The sequence below is a fragment of the Tamandua tetradactyla genome, chromosome 18 (assembly GCF_023851605.1).
Source record: "Tamandua tetradactyla isolate mTamTet1 chromosome 18, mTamTet1.pri, whole genome shotgun sequence".
In the NCBI taxonomy this organism is placed as follows: Eukaryota; Metazoa; Chordata; class Mammalia; order Pilosa; family Myrmecophagidae; genus Tamandua; species Tamandua tetradactyla.
The window spans coordinates 36,116,404-36,134,339 of NC_135344.1; the positions used below are offsets into that span (position 1 = coordinate 36,116,404).

Below are 17,936 nucleotides of genomic sequence, written 5' to 3' on the forward strand. Positions count from 1 at the left end.
CTCCTAGCCTCAAACCAGGGAGCCAATAAAGTCCCATTGTTTAAGTAAACCCATTACATGGTATTTGCTTTTATCAGCCAGGAAGCTAAAACAGAGGCCAAACTCAGATGCTTCCAAATTTTCTCTCTTGACCGTTGTAGAGTGGATATTGCAAGGACAAAGAGAGTTATACGTTGGTTGTCCATGTAAATATGAAGCCTTTATTTTGGAGGAAGAACTGAGGAATAAAAGCATTATCTACATGTACATAGCCAGTAGCAGAACTCCAGGAAACCTCATTCTAAAGGTCTATGGTATCATAAAAACCTATCTGGGAGGTTAAACTATCTCATGCACTGGGTAGGTCTGTTACAAAAGTTTTCAGATGCATAATGTGGAAAATATCTATGTAAATGAGACCAAAAAGGTATACCTTTAAAAGTGGAGGGCAGAGCAACGGTGGCTCAGTGGCAGAGTTCTTGCCTGTCATGACAGAGACCCAGGTTCGTGTCCTGGTGCCTGCCCATGTCAAAAAAAAAAAGGGTGGGTCACAGTGGCTTAGCAGGCAGAGTTCTTGTCTGCCATGCCAGAGACCCAGGTTCGATTTCTGGTGCCTATCCATGCAAAAATTAAAAAAAAAAAAGTAGAAGGCAGAGAAAGAAAGGAATCCTTTCTATTAATATTTATAATGGAACATACCCTTCTTGTGTTAAGTAATGCAAAATCAAAATGAGAAGATTTTTTCTTCGCGCTTCTGTCCTCATCTCGCACTGTAAACAAAAAGGAAAATTTAGATGGGACAACAATGAGATATCACACTCTTTTTATAGCAATTAACCCCAGGAGGTCAATGTAACTTGTCAAAATCAAGCAGCATGATTAAAGGCTGGAAAGCAGTTTTAAGTCTCTAAGGGTATATAAGGTTGTTTTCCATTTTTATTTTCTTCTTAAGACTGCCTTCTCAATTGTACACTAAAGGCATAATGACTTAAATTAAGATTGCACTTTGCTGGTTGAATTTCTTATTGGTCCTTTATTGCTTCTAACCATGAAAAAACAAAATGCATACACACTTTTGAACCAGGTTAAGGAAAGTGAGTATAAAAATAAATTCTGGAGCTAGAAATCAGCTCTGGCATAAAAAGCACTTACCTGCTACCTCATCTTTAATTCACTAAGAGTTCCACCTGGTTCCTGCACGAACACATACATATGTTCCAGTAACCAATTAGGGGTGACTGCATAGCCAAGCATTTAGAATAACCACTGAGAGTAGCAGAGGTCATAAAAAGAAAATTTCTGCATAATTATCTCCTTATTCAAACTCAATGGATTTGTGCATTTATTCACTGTGTTAATGTGATAACATTTAGTTATCAGGTATCTCAAATTCCCCTGATATATTCATAAAATACTTTCAATAATACTTCCTTTATTTGGGAATAATTGCGCTAACATTTTTATCTAAGGAAGACATGGGTAAGAACTGGATAAAAGAGAAAAGACCGTTGAGTGGCCCAAACTATAAGATGTATACAGAAACACTCCCATTCATGCATGACATATATGAAAGATTTTCAGAAGTCCATCCAGAGCTTTATAAAAATTAATGTTATAATAAAATGAAAACATGCATATAGTTATTTAAAAATCAAATAGTACTAAAAGACCTGGGTTCAGTTCCTGGCCTGTGCACTCATCCCACCTGCAGGCCCCCTCAAAAAAAAAAAAAAGAGTCAATAAATGGTGTTGGAATAACAGGATGCTCACATGGAAAAAGAATGAAATGTGACCCTCACCATACAGCATACTAAAAAAAAAAAAAAATCAAATAGTATTATAATTTTTAAAAAATCAATAATCTATACCATTCCACTACCCTAACTTCCTAGAGGCAACAACAATAATTATTTTAGCTGTTTCTTCTGATATTTACCTTCATGTTTCGAAATAATATATCACTGTTTCATGATGTATAAATGTTAATCATTAACTATTCACTTCCTTTCAAGGTAGAAGAGCTTTCTAAATAAGCTCTCTTATCCTCGTCTCACTCTATCTTCCCCTTACCATATTATCAATATCCAGTGATTATAGTATCAGGACCATGTAACTATTGTTCGTTGATGAGCCAAAAAGTGTACTATGGTTAACTTTCCATTTTAGTACAGCATTTGTTTTTCTTGGCATTAAGAATTTCCCTAATGTTTTTTATTTGCTTTTCTTTTTCTTTTTAATTTATTAATTTTTAAAAAATATAACAAACACAAACATTCTTAACACATGATCATTTCATTCTACATATATAATCAGTAATTCACAATATCATCACATAATTGTATATTGATCATCAGGATCATTTCTTAGAACATTTGCATCAATTCAGAGAAAGAAATAAAAACACAACAGAAAAAAATTCATACATACCATACCCTTTACCCCTCCCTCTCACTGATCACCAGCATTTCAATCTACTAAATTTATTCTGATCAGACACAAGGTTTTCACAATCACATAGCCACACTGCAAAAGCTATATCATTATAAAATCATCTTCAAGAAACATGGCTATTGGAATACAGCTCTACATTTCCAGGCAGTTCCCTCCAGTCTCTCCATTACATCTTTTTTTTTTTTTAATTTTTTTAATTAAAAAAAAATACATATAACAACAAATACAAACATTCTTAACATATGATCATTTCATTCTACATATATAATCAGTAATACACAATATCATCACATAGTTGCATATTCATCATCATGATCTTTCTTAGAACATGTGCATCAATTCAGAAAAAGAAATAAGAAAACAGGAAAAAATTCATACATACCATATCCCTTGCCCCTCCCTTTCACTGATCACCAGCATTTCAATCTAAATTTATTTTAACATTTGTCCCCCTATTATTTATTTTTATTCCGTATATTTTACTCGTCTGTTGATAAGGTAGATAAAAGGAGCATCAGACACAGGTTTTCACAATCACACAGGCACATTATGAAAGCTATATTATTATACAATCATCTTCAAGAAACATGGCTACTGGAACAGCTCTACATTTTCAGGCAGTTCCCTCCAGCCTCTCCATTGCATCTTGACTAACAAGTGATATCTATATAATGCGTAAGAATAACCTCCAGGATAACCTCTCGACTCTGTTTGGAATCTCTCAGCCAACAACACTTTATTTTGTCTCATTTTGCTCTTTCCCCTTTTGGTCAAGAAGGTTTTCTCAATCCCTTGATGCTGAGTCCCAGCTCATTCTAGGATTTCTGTTCCACATTGCCAGGAAGGTTTATACCACTGGGAGTCATGTCCCATGTAGAGAGGGGGAGGGCAGTGAGTTTGCTTGTTGTGTTAGCTGGAGAGAGAGGCCATATCTGAGCAACAAAAGAGGTCCTCTTGGGGGTGACTCTTAAGCCTAATTTTAAGCAGGCTTGACCTATCCTTTGTGGAGTTAAGTTTCATGTGAACAAACCTCAAGATTGGGGACTCAGCCTATTGCTTTTGTTGTCCCTACTGCCTGTGAGAATATCAAGAATTCTCCACTTGGGGAAGTTGCATTTTCCCCCTTTCTCACCATTCTTTGCAAATACTTTTTTATTTACTGTTCAAATAACTCTGGGATTTATCGGGGCATCATTCTGGACAAACCTACAAAATCTTATGCCCTCCTCAAGATTCCATGTACTTATGGTGTTCAATTAAGCTGTTCACATAAGTTATATTAGGAACTGCACTAGTCAAAATATATTTTTTTTACCAAATAAACATTTTTCCTTTAGTCTCACACATAAATTAAAAATTTTAAGTATTAATTACCATCTATTTTCAACACCCTGCAGTATTGACATTCCCTTGTTCTTCTTTATGCAAAAACATGTTTAATATTTTTATTGTTTTTCTACATACCTATTGCTAATTTCCAAATACCAACACATCTCTAAATCCCTTTTATATCACTTTTCCACATTTTGGATTATGTGTCAATTATACTTTCTCCCCCTGACAGCCTCCAACCTCCTGCTCTAGGCGGAATTACTGTTAGGCTTGCTATAGGCATTCATCTTGGGATTTCCTTTGAAACTTTCCTGAGCTATATTTCCCATTTCTAAGAACCTGAGTTTTCCTCATTCCTAATCATTTTGTTGTTTTAGTAGCACACATTCTCTTGAATAATGGTTTATGGGAGAAGAATGTCTTTGAGAATTTGCATACCTGTAAGTTTTTTTATTCTATTTCAAACTTAATAGTTTGGATGGGCATTCAGTGTCTTTGTTGAGAAGTCCAATTCCATTCTTTTTTCTGATCCTTTGCATGAAATGTTTTTTCTTATTTTTAATCTTGATATACTGAAATTATATAACTTCCTTAGTGTGGGTCTTTTTCCATTAATTATACTAGCTATTGCCAAGTTGGAAGTTCTCATGCTTCCATTCGTGGAAAGTTTCTTTTATTATTTCCTTGATAAATTATTCCCCCATGTTTGATTGGATTTATTTTTAAGAACTCCTATGAACCAATGAGTAATATCCTGAATTGGTATTTTAAGATTCTTTATATACACATATACATATACATACACACATATATAGTTTTCATTTTTTCCCCCTATTTTCTGAGAAATTTCATCAGTCTTATCTTCAAACCACTCTCTAGAATTTATTTGGATAAGCATATTTTTATTCTCCAAGAACTTGTTCTTATTTCCTGATTGTTCCTTCTTCACAGCATCCTGTTCTTGTTTTTTAGATACAATACTCTCATATCTTCTGATCCAAAGTCACAATGAAGAGGTTGTTATATTCAATATCTGCTATTTACATAGGCAGGCAAAACATTAACTTATTTATCTAAAGCTATCCATTCACAACAATTCAAATAAAAAATACTGTTGCTTAGGGTAATAAGTCTTACTAGAACACACAGCAAATAAAGCAACCTGTGTTTCAAAGCACTTGTGAAGGGGTCATAGAACTAGCCACCAAAACTTACCCAAAACTAATTTTGCTCTCTGACATTCAAAAAGTAGTTGCTGCTCTTTGAATATAGTTTAAAATAAATCGAAGCCAGGGTTCTCAGAAGTTCAACAGAAAGAGAGATCTGAGGGAAATTATAATCCTTGAAAGAAAAAGATACACGAAGTAAAAAGTAGGGGCTACTTTTTTTAAAAAGTAACAGATAGGAAGACTAAATATTGTTAGGATGTCAATTCTACCCAAAGCATTTACAGATTCAACACAATTCCAATAGAAATTTCAACAGTGTACTTACAGAAACGGAAAAGCCAATCATCAAGTTTATCTGGAGGTAGAAGGGGCCTGTATTAGTCAAAAACATCTTAGAAAAAAGAAGAACAAAGTTTGGGAACTCAAATTTCCAGACTTTAAAACTTATTAATCAGCTGCAGTGGTCAAAACAGCATGGTACTGACTTCCGGAGAAGATGGCGGCTTAGTAAGACGCGCGGGTCTTAGTTCCTCCTCCAGAAAAGCAACTAAAGAAACAGAAACAATACGAAACAGCTCCCGGAGTCACACAGAGACCAAAAAGACAGCGTACCCCATTCTGGAACAGCTGAACGGGCAGGGAGAATCTGCTGCGGTGAGATACCCGAGGGGCGCGCGTTTTCCCGGCCAGGGCGGCTGGCGACTGGGGTCCCCTCCACGCACGTGGCTCCCCGGTCTGACTGGGAACGTTGGATAGCGGGGCCCTCCCGTCATGCTTGGCGTTTCGGGCCAGCTGGGCAATTAGGACCGGCATTCTCCCAAGCCGCGGCGGCCAGCGACCCCCGCCTCCACGCGCGGTTTCCCGGGCCGACTGCCGTGCAGACAGACGAGCGCCACAAGCGCCACCTACTGGGCAGGAAAAGAAAAACAGAGCCCAGAGATTTCACAGAAAAACCTTTCAACCAGCTGGGTCCCACACCCAGGGAAATCTGATCAAATGCCCAGACACCAGCAGAAAATAATGGATGATGCTCGGAAAATTGAAGATATGGCCCAGTCAAAGGAACAAACCAATAGTTCAAATGAGATACAGGAGCTGAGACAACTAATGCTGAATATACGAACAGAAATGGAAAAATTCTTCAAAAACCAAATCAATAAATTGAGGGAGGACATGAAGAAGACATGGGCTGAACAAAAAGAAGGAATAGAAAATCTGAAAAAACAAATCACAGAACTTATGGGAGTGAAGGACAAAGAAGAAAAAATGGAAAAAACAATGGATACCTACAATGGTAGCTCTAAAGAGACAGAAGCTACAATTAGTGAACTGGAGGATGGAACATCTGAATTCCAAAAAGAAACAGAAACTATAGGGAAAAGAATGGAAAAACTTGAGCAGGGGATCAGGGAACTGAATGACAATATGAAGCGCACAAATATACGTGTTGTGGGTATCCCAGAAGGAGAAGAGAAGGGAAAAGGAGGAGAAAAACTAATGGAAGAAATTATCACTGAAAATTTCCCAACTCTTATGAAAGACCTAAATTTGCAGATCCAAGAAGTGCAGCGCACCCCAAAGAGAATAGACCCAAATAGGCGTTCTCCAAGACACTTACTAGTTAGAATGTCAGAGGTCAAAGAGAAAGAGAGGATCTTGAAAGCAGCAAGAGAAAAACAATCTGTCACATACAAGGGAAACCCAATAAGACTATGTGTAGATTTCTCAGCAGAAACCATGGAAGCTAGAAGACAGTGGGATGATATATTTAAATTACTAAAAGAGAAAAACTGCCAACCAAGACTCCTATATCCAGCAAAATTGTCCTTCAAAAATGAAGGAGAAATTAAAACATTTATAGACAAAAAGTCACTGAGAGAATTTGTGACCAAGAGACCAGCTCTGCAAGAAATACTAAAGGGAGCACTAGAGTCAGATATGAAAAGACAGAAGAGAGAGGTATGGAGTAAAGTGTAGAAAGAAGGAAAATCAGATATGATATATATAATACAAAAGCCAAAATGGTAGAGGAAAATATTATCCAAACAGTAATAATACTAAAAGTTAATGGACTGAATTTCCCAATCAAAAGACATAGAATGGCAGAATGGATTATGACCCAGCAATACCACTGCTAGGTATCTACTCAAAGGACTTAAGGGCAAAGACACAGACGGACATTTGCACACCAGTGTTTATAGCAGCATTATCTACAATTGCAGAGAGATGGAAACAGCCAAAATGTTCATCAACAGACGAGTGGCTAAACAAACTGTGGCGTATACCTACGATGGAATATTATGCAGCTTTAAGACAGACTAAACTTATGAAGCATGTAGTAACATGGATGGACCTAGAGAACATTATGCTGAGTGAGTCTAGCCCAAAACTAAAGGACAAATACTGTAAGGTCCCACTGATGTGAACCGACATTCGAGAATCAGCTTGGAATATATCATTGGTAACAGAGACCAGCAGGAGTTAGAAACAGGGTAAGATAATGGGTAATTGGAGCTGAAGGGATACAGACTGTGCAACAGGACTAGATACAAAAACTCAAAAATGGACAGCACAATAATACCTAAGTGTAATGTAACTAGGTTGGAACACTGAATGAAGCTGCACCTGAAATATGGTTTTTTGTTTGTTTGTTTGTGTGTTTGTATCTTTTGTTTTTGTTTTTTTCTTTTTCCTTTATATATATATATATATTATTAGTATTATTATTTTAATTCTCTTTCTATATTAACATTCTATATCTTTTTCTGCTGTTTTGCTAGTTCTTTTCCTAAATCAATGCAAATGTACTAAGAAATGATGATCATACATCTATGTGATGATACTAAGAATTACTGAGTGCATTTGTAGAATGGAATGATTTCTAAATGTTGTGTTAATTTCTTTTCTTTTTTTTGATTAATAAAAAAATTAAAAAACAAACAAACAAACAAACAAAAAAAAACAGCATGGTACTGACACAAGGACAGATATACAGATCAATGGAACTGAATTGAGAGTTCAAAAATAGACATCCAAATCTATGGTCAACTGATTTTTGCAAAGGCTTCCAAGTCCACTCAATTGGGAAAGAATAGTCTTCTCCAATTAATGGTGCTGGGAAAACTGAATATACATATGCGAAAGAATGTAAGAGGTCTCCAGCTCATATCGTATACAAAAATTAACTCAAAATGGATCAAAGTCCTAAATTTAAGAACTAAGATGATAAAACTCTTAGAAGAAAACATAGGGAAGCATCTTTAAGATCTTGTATTAGGCAATGGTTTCTTAGCCTTTATACCCAAAACACAAGCAACAAAGGAAAATATAGATAAATGGTACATCATCAAAAAAACAAAAAAAAAACTTTTGTGCATCTAAAGATGTTACTGAAAAAGTGAAAAGACAACCTAGACAGTGGGAGAAAATATTTGGAAACCATATATCCAATAAAGGATTAATATCCAGAATACATAAAGAAGTCCTACAATTCAACAATAAGACAACCCAATTAAAAAATGGGTTAAACTAAGAGTCACCCCCAAGAGAGCCTCTTTTGTTGCTCAGATGTAGGCTCTCTCTCCAGTCAACATGACGAGCAGTCTCACCGCCCTCCCCCTCTCTGCGTGGGACATGACTCCCAGGGGTGCGGACCTTCCTGACAATGTGGGACAGAGATCCTGGAATGAGCTGAGACTCAGCATCAAGGGACTGAGAAAAACCCTAGAATGAGCTGAGAATTAACATCAAGGGATTGAGAGAACCTTCTCAACCAAAAGGGGGAAAAGTGAAATGAAACTAAGTGTTAATGGCTGAGAGATTCCAAACAGAGTCAGGAAGTTATCCTGGAGGTTATTCTTATGCATTAAGTAGATATCACCTTGTTGTTCAAGATGTAGTGGAGAGGCTGGATGGAACTGCCTGAAAATGTAGATCTGTGTTCCAGTAGCCATGTTTCTTGATGATGACTGAATAATAATATAGCTTTCACAGTGAGACTCTGTGAATATGAAAACCTTTTTTCTGATGCTCCTTTTATCTACCATATCAACAGATGAGTAGAACATATGGAATAAAAATAAATAATAGGGGGAACAAATGTTAAAATAAATTTAGCTTGAAATGCTAGTGATAAATGAAAACAAGGGGTAAGGGGTATGGAATGTATAATCTTTTTTTTCTGTTATTGTTTTATTTCTTTTTCTGTTGTCTTTTTATTTCTTTTTCTAAATCGATGCAAATGTTCTAAGAAATGATGAATATGCAACTATGTGATAATATTGAGAATTGCTGATTGTATATGTAGAATGGAATGATATGTTAATTTTTTTGTTTGTTTGTTGTTAATCTTTTTAATTAATAAATAAAAAAAATTTTTTTTTAATGGGCTAAAGACTTGAATGGACATCTCTCCAGAAAAGATATACAAATGGCCAGAAAGCACATGAAAAGATGTTCATCAGAGAAACATAAATCAAAACCACGAGACAGATTTCATGCCCACTAGAATGGTTACCATTACAAAAACAAACAAACAAAAAACAGACAAACTACAAGTGTTGGAGAGGATGTGGAGAAAGAGCAATATTTGTTCATTGCTGATGGGAATGTAAAATGGTGAAGCCACTGTGGAAGAAACATAGTTTGGCAGTTCCTCAGGAAGCTAAGAATTACAGGATTTAACCATCAATCATGTTACTAGACACATACCCAGAAGATTTGAAAGCAGGTACTTGAACAGATATTTCTACACCAATGTTCATAGCAGTATTATTCACAATTGCCAAAAAATTGAAGCCTCCCAAGTGTCCCTCAACTGAAGAATGGATAAACAAAATGTGGTATGTACATACAATGGAATATTATTCAGCATTGAAAAGGTATGGACTTCTGATTCACGTGACAACATAGATGAAACTATAGACATCATGTTGAGAGAAATAGGCCAAAGACAAAAGAATAAATATTGTAGGATTTCACTTATATGAAATAATTAGAATAAGCAAATTAATAGATGCAGAAAACAGAAAATGTACCTCACTTATGCAAGGTGTTAATAATAGAGTGGTATATCCCACTCTGAATTTTACATATTTTATGCACAATATTTGTGTGAACCTACAACTTCTCTAACAAAAATTATTAATTTAAAAAAAGTAGTGGCTGATTTTTAAACAAATATGTCAAACCTAATAAATTTAAATGAACATTTTCCCCATTAAAGTAATCACATCAGCAGGTCATGCTTTTATTGTATTGCTCAAAACACTTATGCAACTCATTTAAAAAAATTATTTACATTGGTTAATGAATCACAGTCTCCCCTCAGCTCACAATTACAAAAAATATATATGGTCATTGTGGAAAATTAGAACAAAGCATGAAGGCACAAAAAAAAAAAACAATAAAACATTTTGTTTAGTTCTTCCAATCTTTTGGGCTCATGCATTGATAATCTGTTTCTTCTTCTTAAAATACTTTGTAAAAGAGAGACTTCCAGGTCAAGATGGCGGCTTAACAATGTGCACATTTTAGTTCGTCCCCCAGAACAACTACTAAATAACCAGAAACAATACAGAACAGCTCCTGGAGCCACATCAGTGACCAAACACACAGCATACCCCAGTCTGGACCAGCTGGACTGGCTGAGAGACCTCTCAGAACCGTGAGTTCCCAAAGCTGCGGCGGCTGGCACCCCTCCCCCACAGGCTGCTTCCCAGAGGGGAAAGGAAAGGAAATTTACCAGCAGCAGGGACTGAGCACAATTAAACGCCAATTGTGGAATTAATTAACAAATTCTGACTACTAAAAATAGGCCCCCAGCTTAGGTGGGGTATGCTGGTCAAAATAACCTGGTCAAAGCAGAGGTTGCTCATTTTTGCCCTGGTGCCAAGGGGGCAGGGCTGACAGAAAAAGAGGAAAAAAAAGAAGAAAACAGAGATTTTTGTGGCTGTGTTTCTACAAAGGCGTGACTGCCTTTGGATATAGCAGCAGGACTTTTCAGGCTGCAACTGCCCTAGGCATAGGCCGAAGTGAGCTCTTTTGGGGGCTTGTCTGGAGCCTGTGCCTTCCCCAGGGGAGGGATGAAGCCCAACTCTGGTGGAATCACTCTCTCAAGGAATTCAGACACCAGGGCTTGGTAATTTGAAGCCATTAAAACCAGCCTACAACCTCTCCTCTGTCTCCACCATGCCCCCAGCAGGGAGAGTCCACAAAAGTTAAAGGTACCACATTATCTTATGCTTGTGGGACCTGCAGGCAGACAAGCACCACATACTGGGCAGGATAAGAAAAACAGGGCCCAGAGACTTCACAGGAAAGTCTTTCAACCTGATGGGTCTCACCCTCAGAGAAAACTGACACAGGTGACTCTTTCCTCCTGTTAGGAGGCCATTTTGGTCTGGAAAAATCTGGCTGGGGTCTATAATATCTAAATAGACCCTCCTAAGGGTGTGTGTGTGTGGGGGGGGGGGGGGGGCAAGGTACCATACAAGCAGGGCAAAAAACAAGAAAACAACTGAAAAATTCTCCTCTGTTAAACAAAACTTAAACTTGAGGCCCAGATAAAGCTGAACTGAATGTCAAAGAACAGATAGACAACAAATTCATCAAGCAAGAAAACCCTAGGTAAAAGAAGTGAAAGCAATCTCCAGAATAAACTGATTAATGTAATTAAATGCCTAGACACCAGCAAAAAATAACAAATCACATGAGGAAAATTGAAGATTTTGCGGTACCTTTAACTTTTGTGGATTCTCCCTGCTGGGGACATGGTGGAGACAGAGGAGAAGGCCCAGTCAAAGGAACAAACCAACAATTCAAATGACATACAGGAGCTAAAACAATTAATTCAGAATATACGAACAGACATGGAAAACCTCATCAAAAACCAAATCAGTGAATTGAGGGAGGATATGAAGAGGGCAAGGAATGAACAAAAAGAAGAAATTGAAAGTCTGAAAAGACAAATCACAACTTATGGGAATGAAAGGCAAGGTAGAAGAGATGAAAAAACAATGGAAACCTACAATGGTAGATTTCGAGGGACAGAACATAGGATCAGTGAACTGTAGGATGGAACATCTGAAATCAGGCAAGAAAAAGAAAACATAGGGGAAAAAATGGAAAAATATGAGCAGGGACTCAGGGAATTGAAGGACAATATGAAGCGCATGAATATACATGTTGTGGGTGTCCCAGAAGGAGAAGAGAAGGGAAAAGGAGGAGAAAAACTAATGGAGGAAATTATCACTGAAAATTTCCCAACTCTTATGAAAGACTTAAAATTACAGATCCAAGAAGTGCAGCATACTCCAAAGAGAATAGATCCAAATAGACATACTCCAAGGCATTTCCTAATCAGAATGTCAGAGGTCAAAGAGAAAGAGAGGATCTTGAAAGCAGCAAGAGAAAGGCAATCCATCACATACAAGGGAAGCCCAATAAGACTATGCACAGATCTCTCAGCAGAAACCATGGAGGCAAGAAGACAGTAGGAGGATATATTTAAACTATTAAAAGAGAAAAACTGCCAACCAAGAATTCTATAGCCAGCAAAATTGTCCTTCAAAAATGAGGGGGAAATTAAAACATTTTCAGATAAAAAATCACTGAGAGAATTTGTGACCAAGAGACCAGCTCTGCAAGAAATACTAAAGGGAGCACTAGAGACAGATATGAAGACAGAAGAGAGAGATGTGGAGAAGAGTGTAGAAAGGAAGACTATGAGTAAAGGTAAAAAAAAGGAAAATTAGATATGACATATAAAATCCAGAAGGCAAAATAGTAGAAGAAAGTACTACCCATGCAGTAATAACACTGAATGTTAATGGATTAAACTCTGCAATAAAAGACATACACTGGCAGAATGGATTAAAAAACAGGACCCATCTATATACTGTCTCTACTCAAAGGACATGAGGGCAAGGACATAAATGGACATTTACACACCGATGTTTATAGCAGCATTATTTACAATTACCAAGAGATGGAAGCAGCCAAAATGCCCATCAATAGACGGTTGGCTAAACAAACTGGCATTTACATAAGATGGAATATTATGCAGCTGTAAGACAGAATAAAGTTATGAAGCATGTAACAACATGAATGGACCTTAAGGACTTCATGCTGAGTGTGATTAGCCAGAAACAAAAGGACAAATACTGTATGGTCTCACTGATATGAACTGACATTAGTGAATAAACTTGGAATATTTCATTGGTAACAGAGACCATCAGGGGATAGAAATAGGGTAAGATATTGGGTAACCAGAGCTGAAGGGATACAGATTGTGCAACAGGACTGAATATAAAAACTAGAAATGGACAGCACAATATTACCTGTGATACAATTATGCTAAAACACTGAATAAAGCTGCATATGAGAATGATAGAGGGAGGAGGGCTGGGGCACAAATGAAATCACAAAGAAAGATTGAGATGGTATAATCTAGGAATGCCTAGAGTGTATAATGATAGTGACTAAATGTACAAATTTTAAAAATGTTTTTGCATGAGGAAGAACACAAGAATGTCATTACTGCAGTGTGCTGAAAATAGACAGTAATTAATAGTTTAAAATTTCAACTTATGTGTGAGACTAAAGCAAAAAATGTTTACTTGGTACAAATTTATACTTTGTCTAGTGCATCTCCTAATATAACTTATGTAGATAGTTGGTTGAACACCTTAAGTACATGGAACTTTGTATAGGACATGAGATTTTGTTGGCTTGTCCAAGTGATGCCCTGATGAATCCCAGAGTGATTTGATCAGTGAGTGGAAAAGTGTTTGCAAAGTCCCCTTCGGGGAATGGTGAGAATAGGGGAAAACTCAACGTCCCCAAGTTGAATTCTTGATATTCTCACAAGCAGTGTGGGCAACCAGAGCTATAGGCTGAGCCCCCAGTCTTGGGGTGTGTTCATATGAAACTTAACCCCACAGGGTATAGGTCAAACCTACCTAAAATTAGGACTAAGAGTCACCCCCAGGAGAACCTCTTTTGTTGTTCAGATGTGGCCTCTCTCTCCAGCCAACATGGCAAGCAAACTCACCACCCTTCCCCTGTCTACGTGGGACATGACTCCCAGGGGTGTGGATCTTCCTGGCAACGTGGGACAGAAATCCCAGAATAAGCTGAAACTCAGCATCAAGGGATTGAGAAAAGCTTCTCGACCAAAAGGGGGAAGAGTGAAATGAGACAAAGTGTTAATGGCTGAGAGATTCCAATCAGAGTCAAGAGGTTATCCTGGTGGTTATTCTTATGCATTAAGTAGATATCACCTTGTTAACCAAGATGTAATGGAGAGGCTGGAGGGAACTGCCTGAAAATGTAGAGCTGTGTTCCAGTAGCCATGTTTGTTGATGATGATTGAATAATGATACAGCTTTCACAATGTGACTGTGTGATTGTAAAAACCTTGTGTCTGATGCTCCTTTTATCTACCTTATCAACAGACGAGTAGAACATATGGAATAAAAATAAATAATAGGGGGAACAAATGTTAAAATAAATTTAGTTTGAATTGGTAGTGATAAATGAAAAAAAATACTTTGTAAATACTTTTCTAAGTTATTAAAAGTGTTTCTAAAACTCGTCTCTCAATGGCTAGAAAGAATGCCCCATAATTTAATAAACCTGTATCATTGGGTACTCCTAGTATTTGAAATTGTTCCTCATCCAACTAATGAATACAACTTATTTAGAAATATTGAATATTTCTAAACTCCAAATTTGTCCTCAAGAACAGATATGCTTGCATTAAGCAGAGCTTTATAAATTATAATGGGGTGTGCAAGGGTAGCTCAGTGCAAGGGTAGAATTCTTGCCTGTCATTCCCAGCTCATGCACTTCCCACACAAACAAATAAAAGACCAAACAAGCAAAAATTCAACAAATGGTTTTGCAATAAGAGGATACTCACATGGAAAAAGAATGAAATGTGACCCTCACCATACAGGATACAAAAAAAAAGTGTATAGCAGATTTGCAAAGTCTCCTTGAGTAACTGAGAAAAGATGTGGACATATTGAACTTCCCCACCTGGGGAATTCCTGATGTTCTCACAAGTATTAAAAGGACTACCAATTTAATAAGCCAAACCCTCGATCTTGGGGCTTGCCCTTATGAAACTTATTTCTAGAAAGAGAAATTAAGCCTAATTAAAATTATGCTTAAGAGTCACCCCCAGAGAACCTCTTTTGATGCTCAGATGTGGCGTCTCTAAGCCAACTCTGCAAATAAACTCACTGCCCTCCCCCTTATGTAGGACAAGACTCCCTGGGGTATAAATCTTCCTGACAACGTGGGACATGACTCCCAGGGATGAGCTTGAACCTGGCATCATGGGACTGAAAAGCCTTCTTGATGAAAAAGGGGAAAGGAAATGAAATAAAGTTTCAGTGGCTAAGAAATTTCAAAGTTGAGAGGTCATTCTGGAGATTATTCATATGTATTATATAGGTATTCCTTTTCGTTTCTAGTGTATTAGAATAGCTAGAAGAAATACTTGCAACTGTTTAACTGTAATCCGGTAGCCTTGATTCTTAAAGATGACTATATAGCTTTTACGGTACGACCGTGTGATTGTGAAACCTTGTGACTGACATTCCCTTTATCCAATGTATGGGCAGATGAGTAAGAAAATAAAGGCAAAAAAATAAATAAATAATGGAGTGGAGATAAAGGATGTTTTGGGTGTTCTTTTTTATTTTTATATTTTATTTTCGGAGTAATGAAAATGTTAAAAAATTTATTGTGGTGATGAATGCACAACTTTTTGATGAAAATGTGAGCCATCAATTCTATACTTTGGTTGATTATATGGTATGTGAATATATTTCAATAAAATTGCATAAAAATGGATAGCAAGGGGGTGCAAGTGTAGTTCAGTGGTAGAATTCATGCCTGCCATGTGGGATACCAGGGTTTGATTCCCGGTCCATGCACTTCCCAAAAAATAAACAAACAAGCAAAAAAAACAAACAAAAATTCAATAAATGGTGCTGCAATAACGGGATACTCATGGAAAAATAATGAGATGTGACACTGCCATACAGCATACAAAAAAAAAGGATAGCAAAACATTCCCCCAAAAAATGACACTAGGTAAATTTCTACTTCTGTCCTTGAAGAGACCGCTTTAAATCACGGAAGTTTAACAAACCCTAAAACAAATTACCAACAAGTGATAATCAAGAGGGTCATTATAGTAGCTTTTTTTTTTTTGCTGTTGTTTCATTTGTTATTAATATGTAGAGAAGAGTATATAAAATATACATACATTTTTAATAATAACAATAAAAGCAAACTCTACCCAGGTTAAGACCTTGCACTTGGCCAGGAACTTGGATGCTCCTAGGCCCCTCCCAAGTGTCTTCTCTCCCTCTAACCATCTTGACTTTTGTGCTACTTATTCCTTTTATCTGTATGGTTTTACCACCTATGCATGCATCTTTAAAAAATATATTATTTAGTTTTCCCATTTTTAAACTTTATATAAAGGAAATATGTATGTGTTTTTGTGACTACTTTTGATAAAAGTATGCCATTTTTTTCTAACAATAATTTCTTTCGAAACAAGGGCTTAGGAACTCTCCGGTTATTCCATCAGGTCTTCACTTAAATTATCTGCCTTTGTTCTGGTCTCTGGGCATAATTTCTCAGTGTCCTCTATGATTGCTCTCTAATGTCTCTCAAAGTAGCTCTTCTCTTTCCAAGAAAATAGAAGTATCATTAAGCACTTCTTTAAATTGCCACCGTTCTTGCATAGTGCCAAGCGCTAAGTTGAGACTGATATTTCTTCATAGATTCACTACATAACTTTTATCAAGCTGCAGATCATGAAATCAATTTATTTGGTTACGGGCATCATAGTTTAAGCAAATAGAATTATTGCAGAATGCATAACAGATATGAAGACATAATATTGCTCTGTGGAATTTTTGTTGTGCTTGCATATGAATTTGTGTGTGTATGTCTATAAGATGCCAGTCTGAAATATCCTACAGTAGGGTCATGAAAGAATTTAAAAGACACTATACAAATGGCATTATGCTGATATGAAAATATCCAACATTGACAGTTAACTCATCTTTCTGAAGATGTTGACACAACTGTACTAGGTTAAGACTGATGTTCTTATTTATGAAGAAATAAGATTAGCCTTGGCCTTCAAAATCTCTCTTTAAAAAAAAAACAAACTTTGATTTTTATTTGCTTCAGCTACAGTGCCATCTAGTGCATTAGAAGTGAAAGCACTTCATGATGTTTAGATAGTTCCAAATTGACTATTGTTTGTATAATATAGATTACAATCTATATTTAGATTATCATGGAATTCTATCCAAATAAATTTGCAAAACAAAAACATATTAGCATATTAAGCAGGTAATAGTGGATTAGTGGGATATGTTTCAAAATGTTCAATTCTCAAACTCAAGATAGGGGTTTCAGTTTGGAATTTTAGGCAGGTAGGAGGTACCTGGAGATTAGTCTCAGGAATCTGAGATCCAGTAGAGTTAAAGAATTTGCTCAAAAGTCCACAAAGTGTGAGCAGACCCCAGGTCTTCCGGCTCCCAAGTCAAGGCTCGTCCCTTCATCAATTCCTCCCCTTCATTTACTCCATACCATCCCCCATTCCCATCCTTCTGCATTCACTCCAGACCAGAGAGAAGTTGCTATTCTAATTTACCAAAAACTCCTTTTCGACTATGATTACAGACAGTCTTCCTTAGTTGATCTAATGTAGTAACAAATGAATGATGTCACTTACAATTCCTTAAACCTAACAAATCCACAACTTTAGTGGCCATTTCAAAGCAATTATGGGATAGACTCCTTCAGAAACTTAGCCACTCTGTTGCAAAAGGAGTAGCATGTCTCATAGGAAATTATGCCTTTTAATTTCTAAATAGTCACAGAATTGCTATAATCAATTCATCCCATACGTATGTAATAGTCTTTGGAGAACATAGGGATCAAAATTGTCTTATAAGCTATCTACAT

The 17,936-nt window shown here is 36.7% G+C and overlaps 1 protein-coding gene across 9 annotated transcripts in view; it reads right to left on the reverse strand.

Moving 5' to 3' along the window:
- Positions 1–17,936, reverse strand: part of KATNAL2 (katanin catalytic subunit A1 like 2) — a 305,997-nt gene that overhangs the window by 209,429 nt on the left and 78,632 nt on the right. For all 9 annotated transcript variants that reach the window (XR_013165142.1, XM_077135532.1, XM_077135533.1 and 6 more), the window contains exon 2: positions 679–749. Coding sequence is in view for 8 of the 9 variants with exons in the window: in XM_077135532.1 (XP_076991647.1) it covers positions 679–749 (71 nt within the window). In the remaining variant the exon portion in view is untranslated. The remainder of the gene's footprint in view (positions 1–678; positions 750–17,936) is intronic.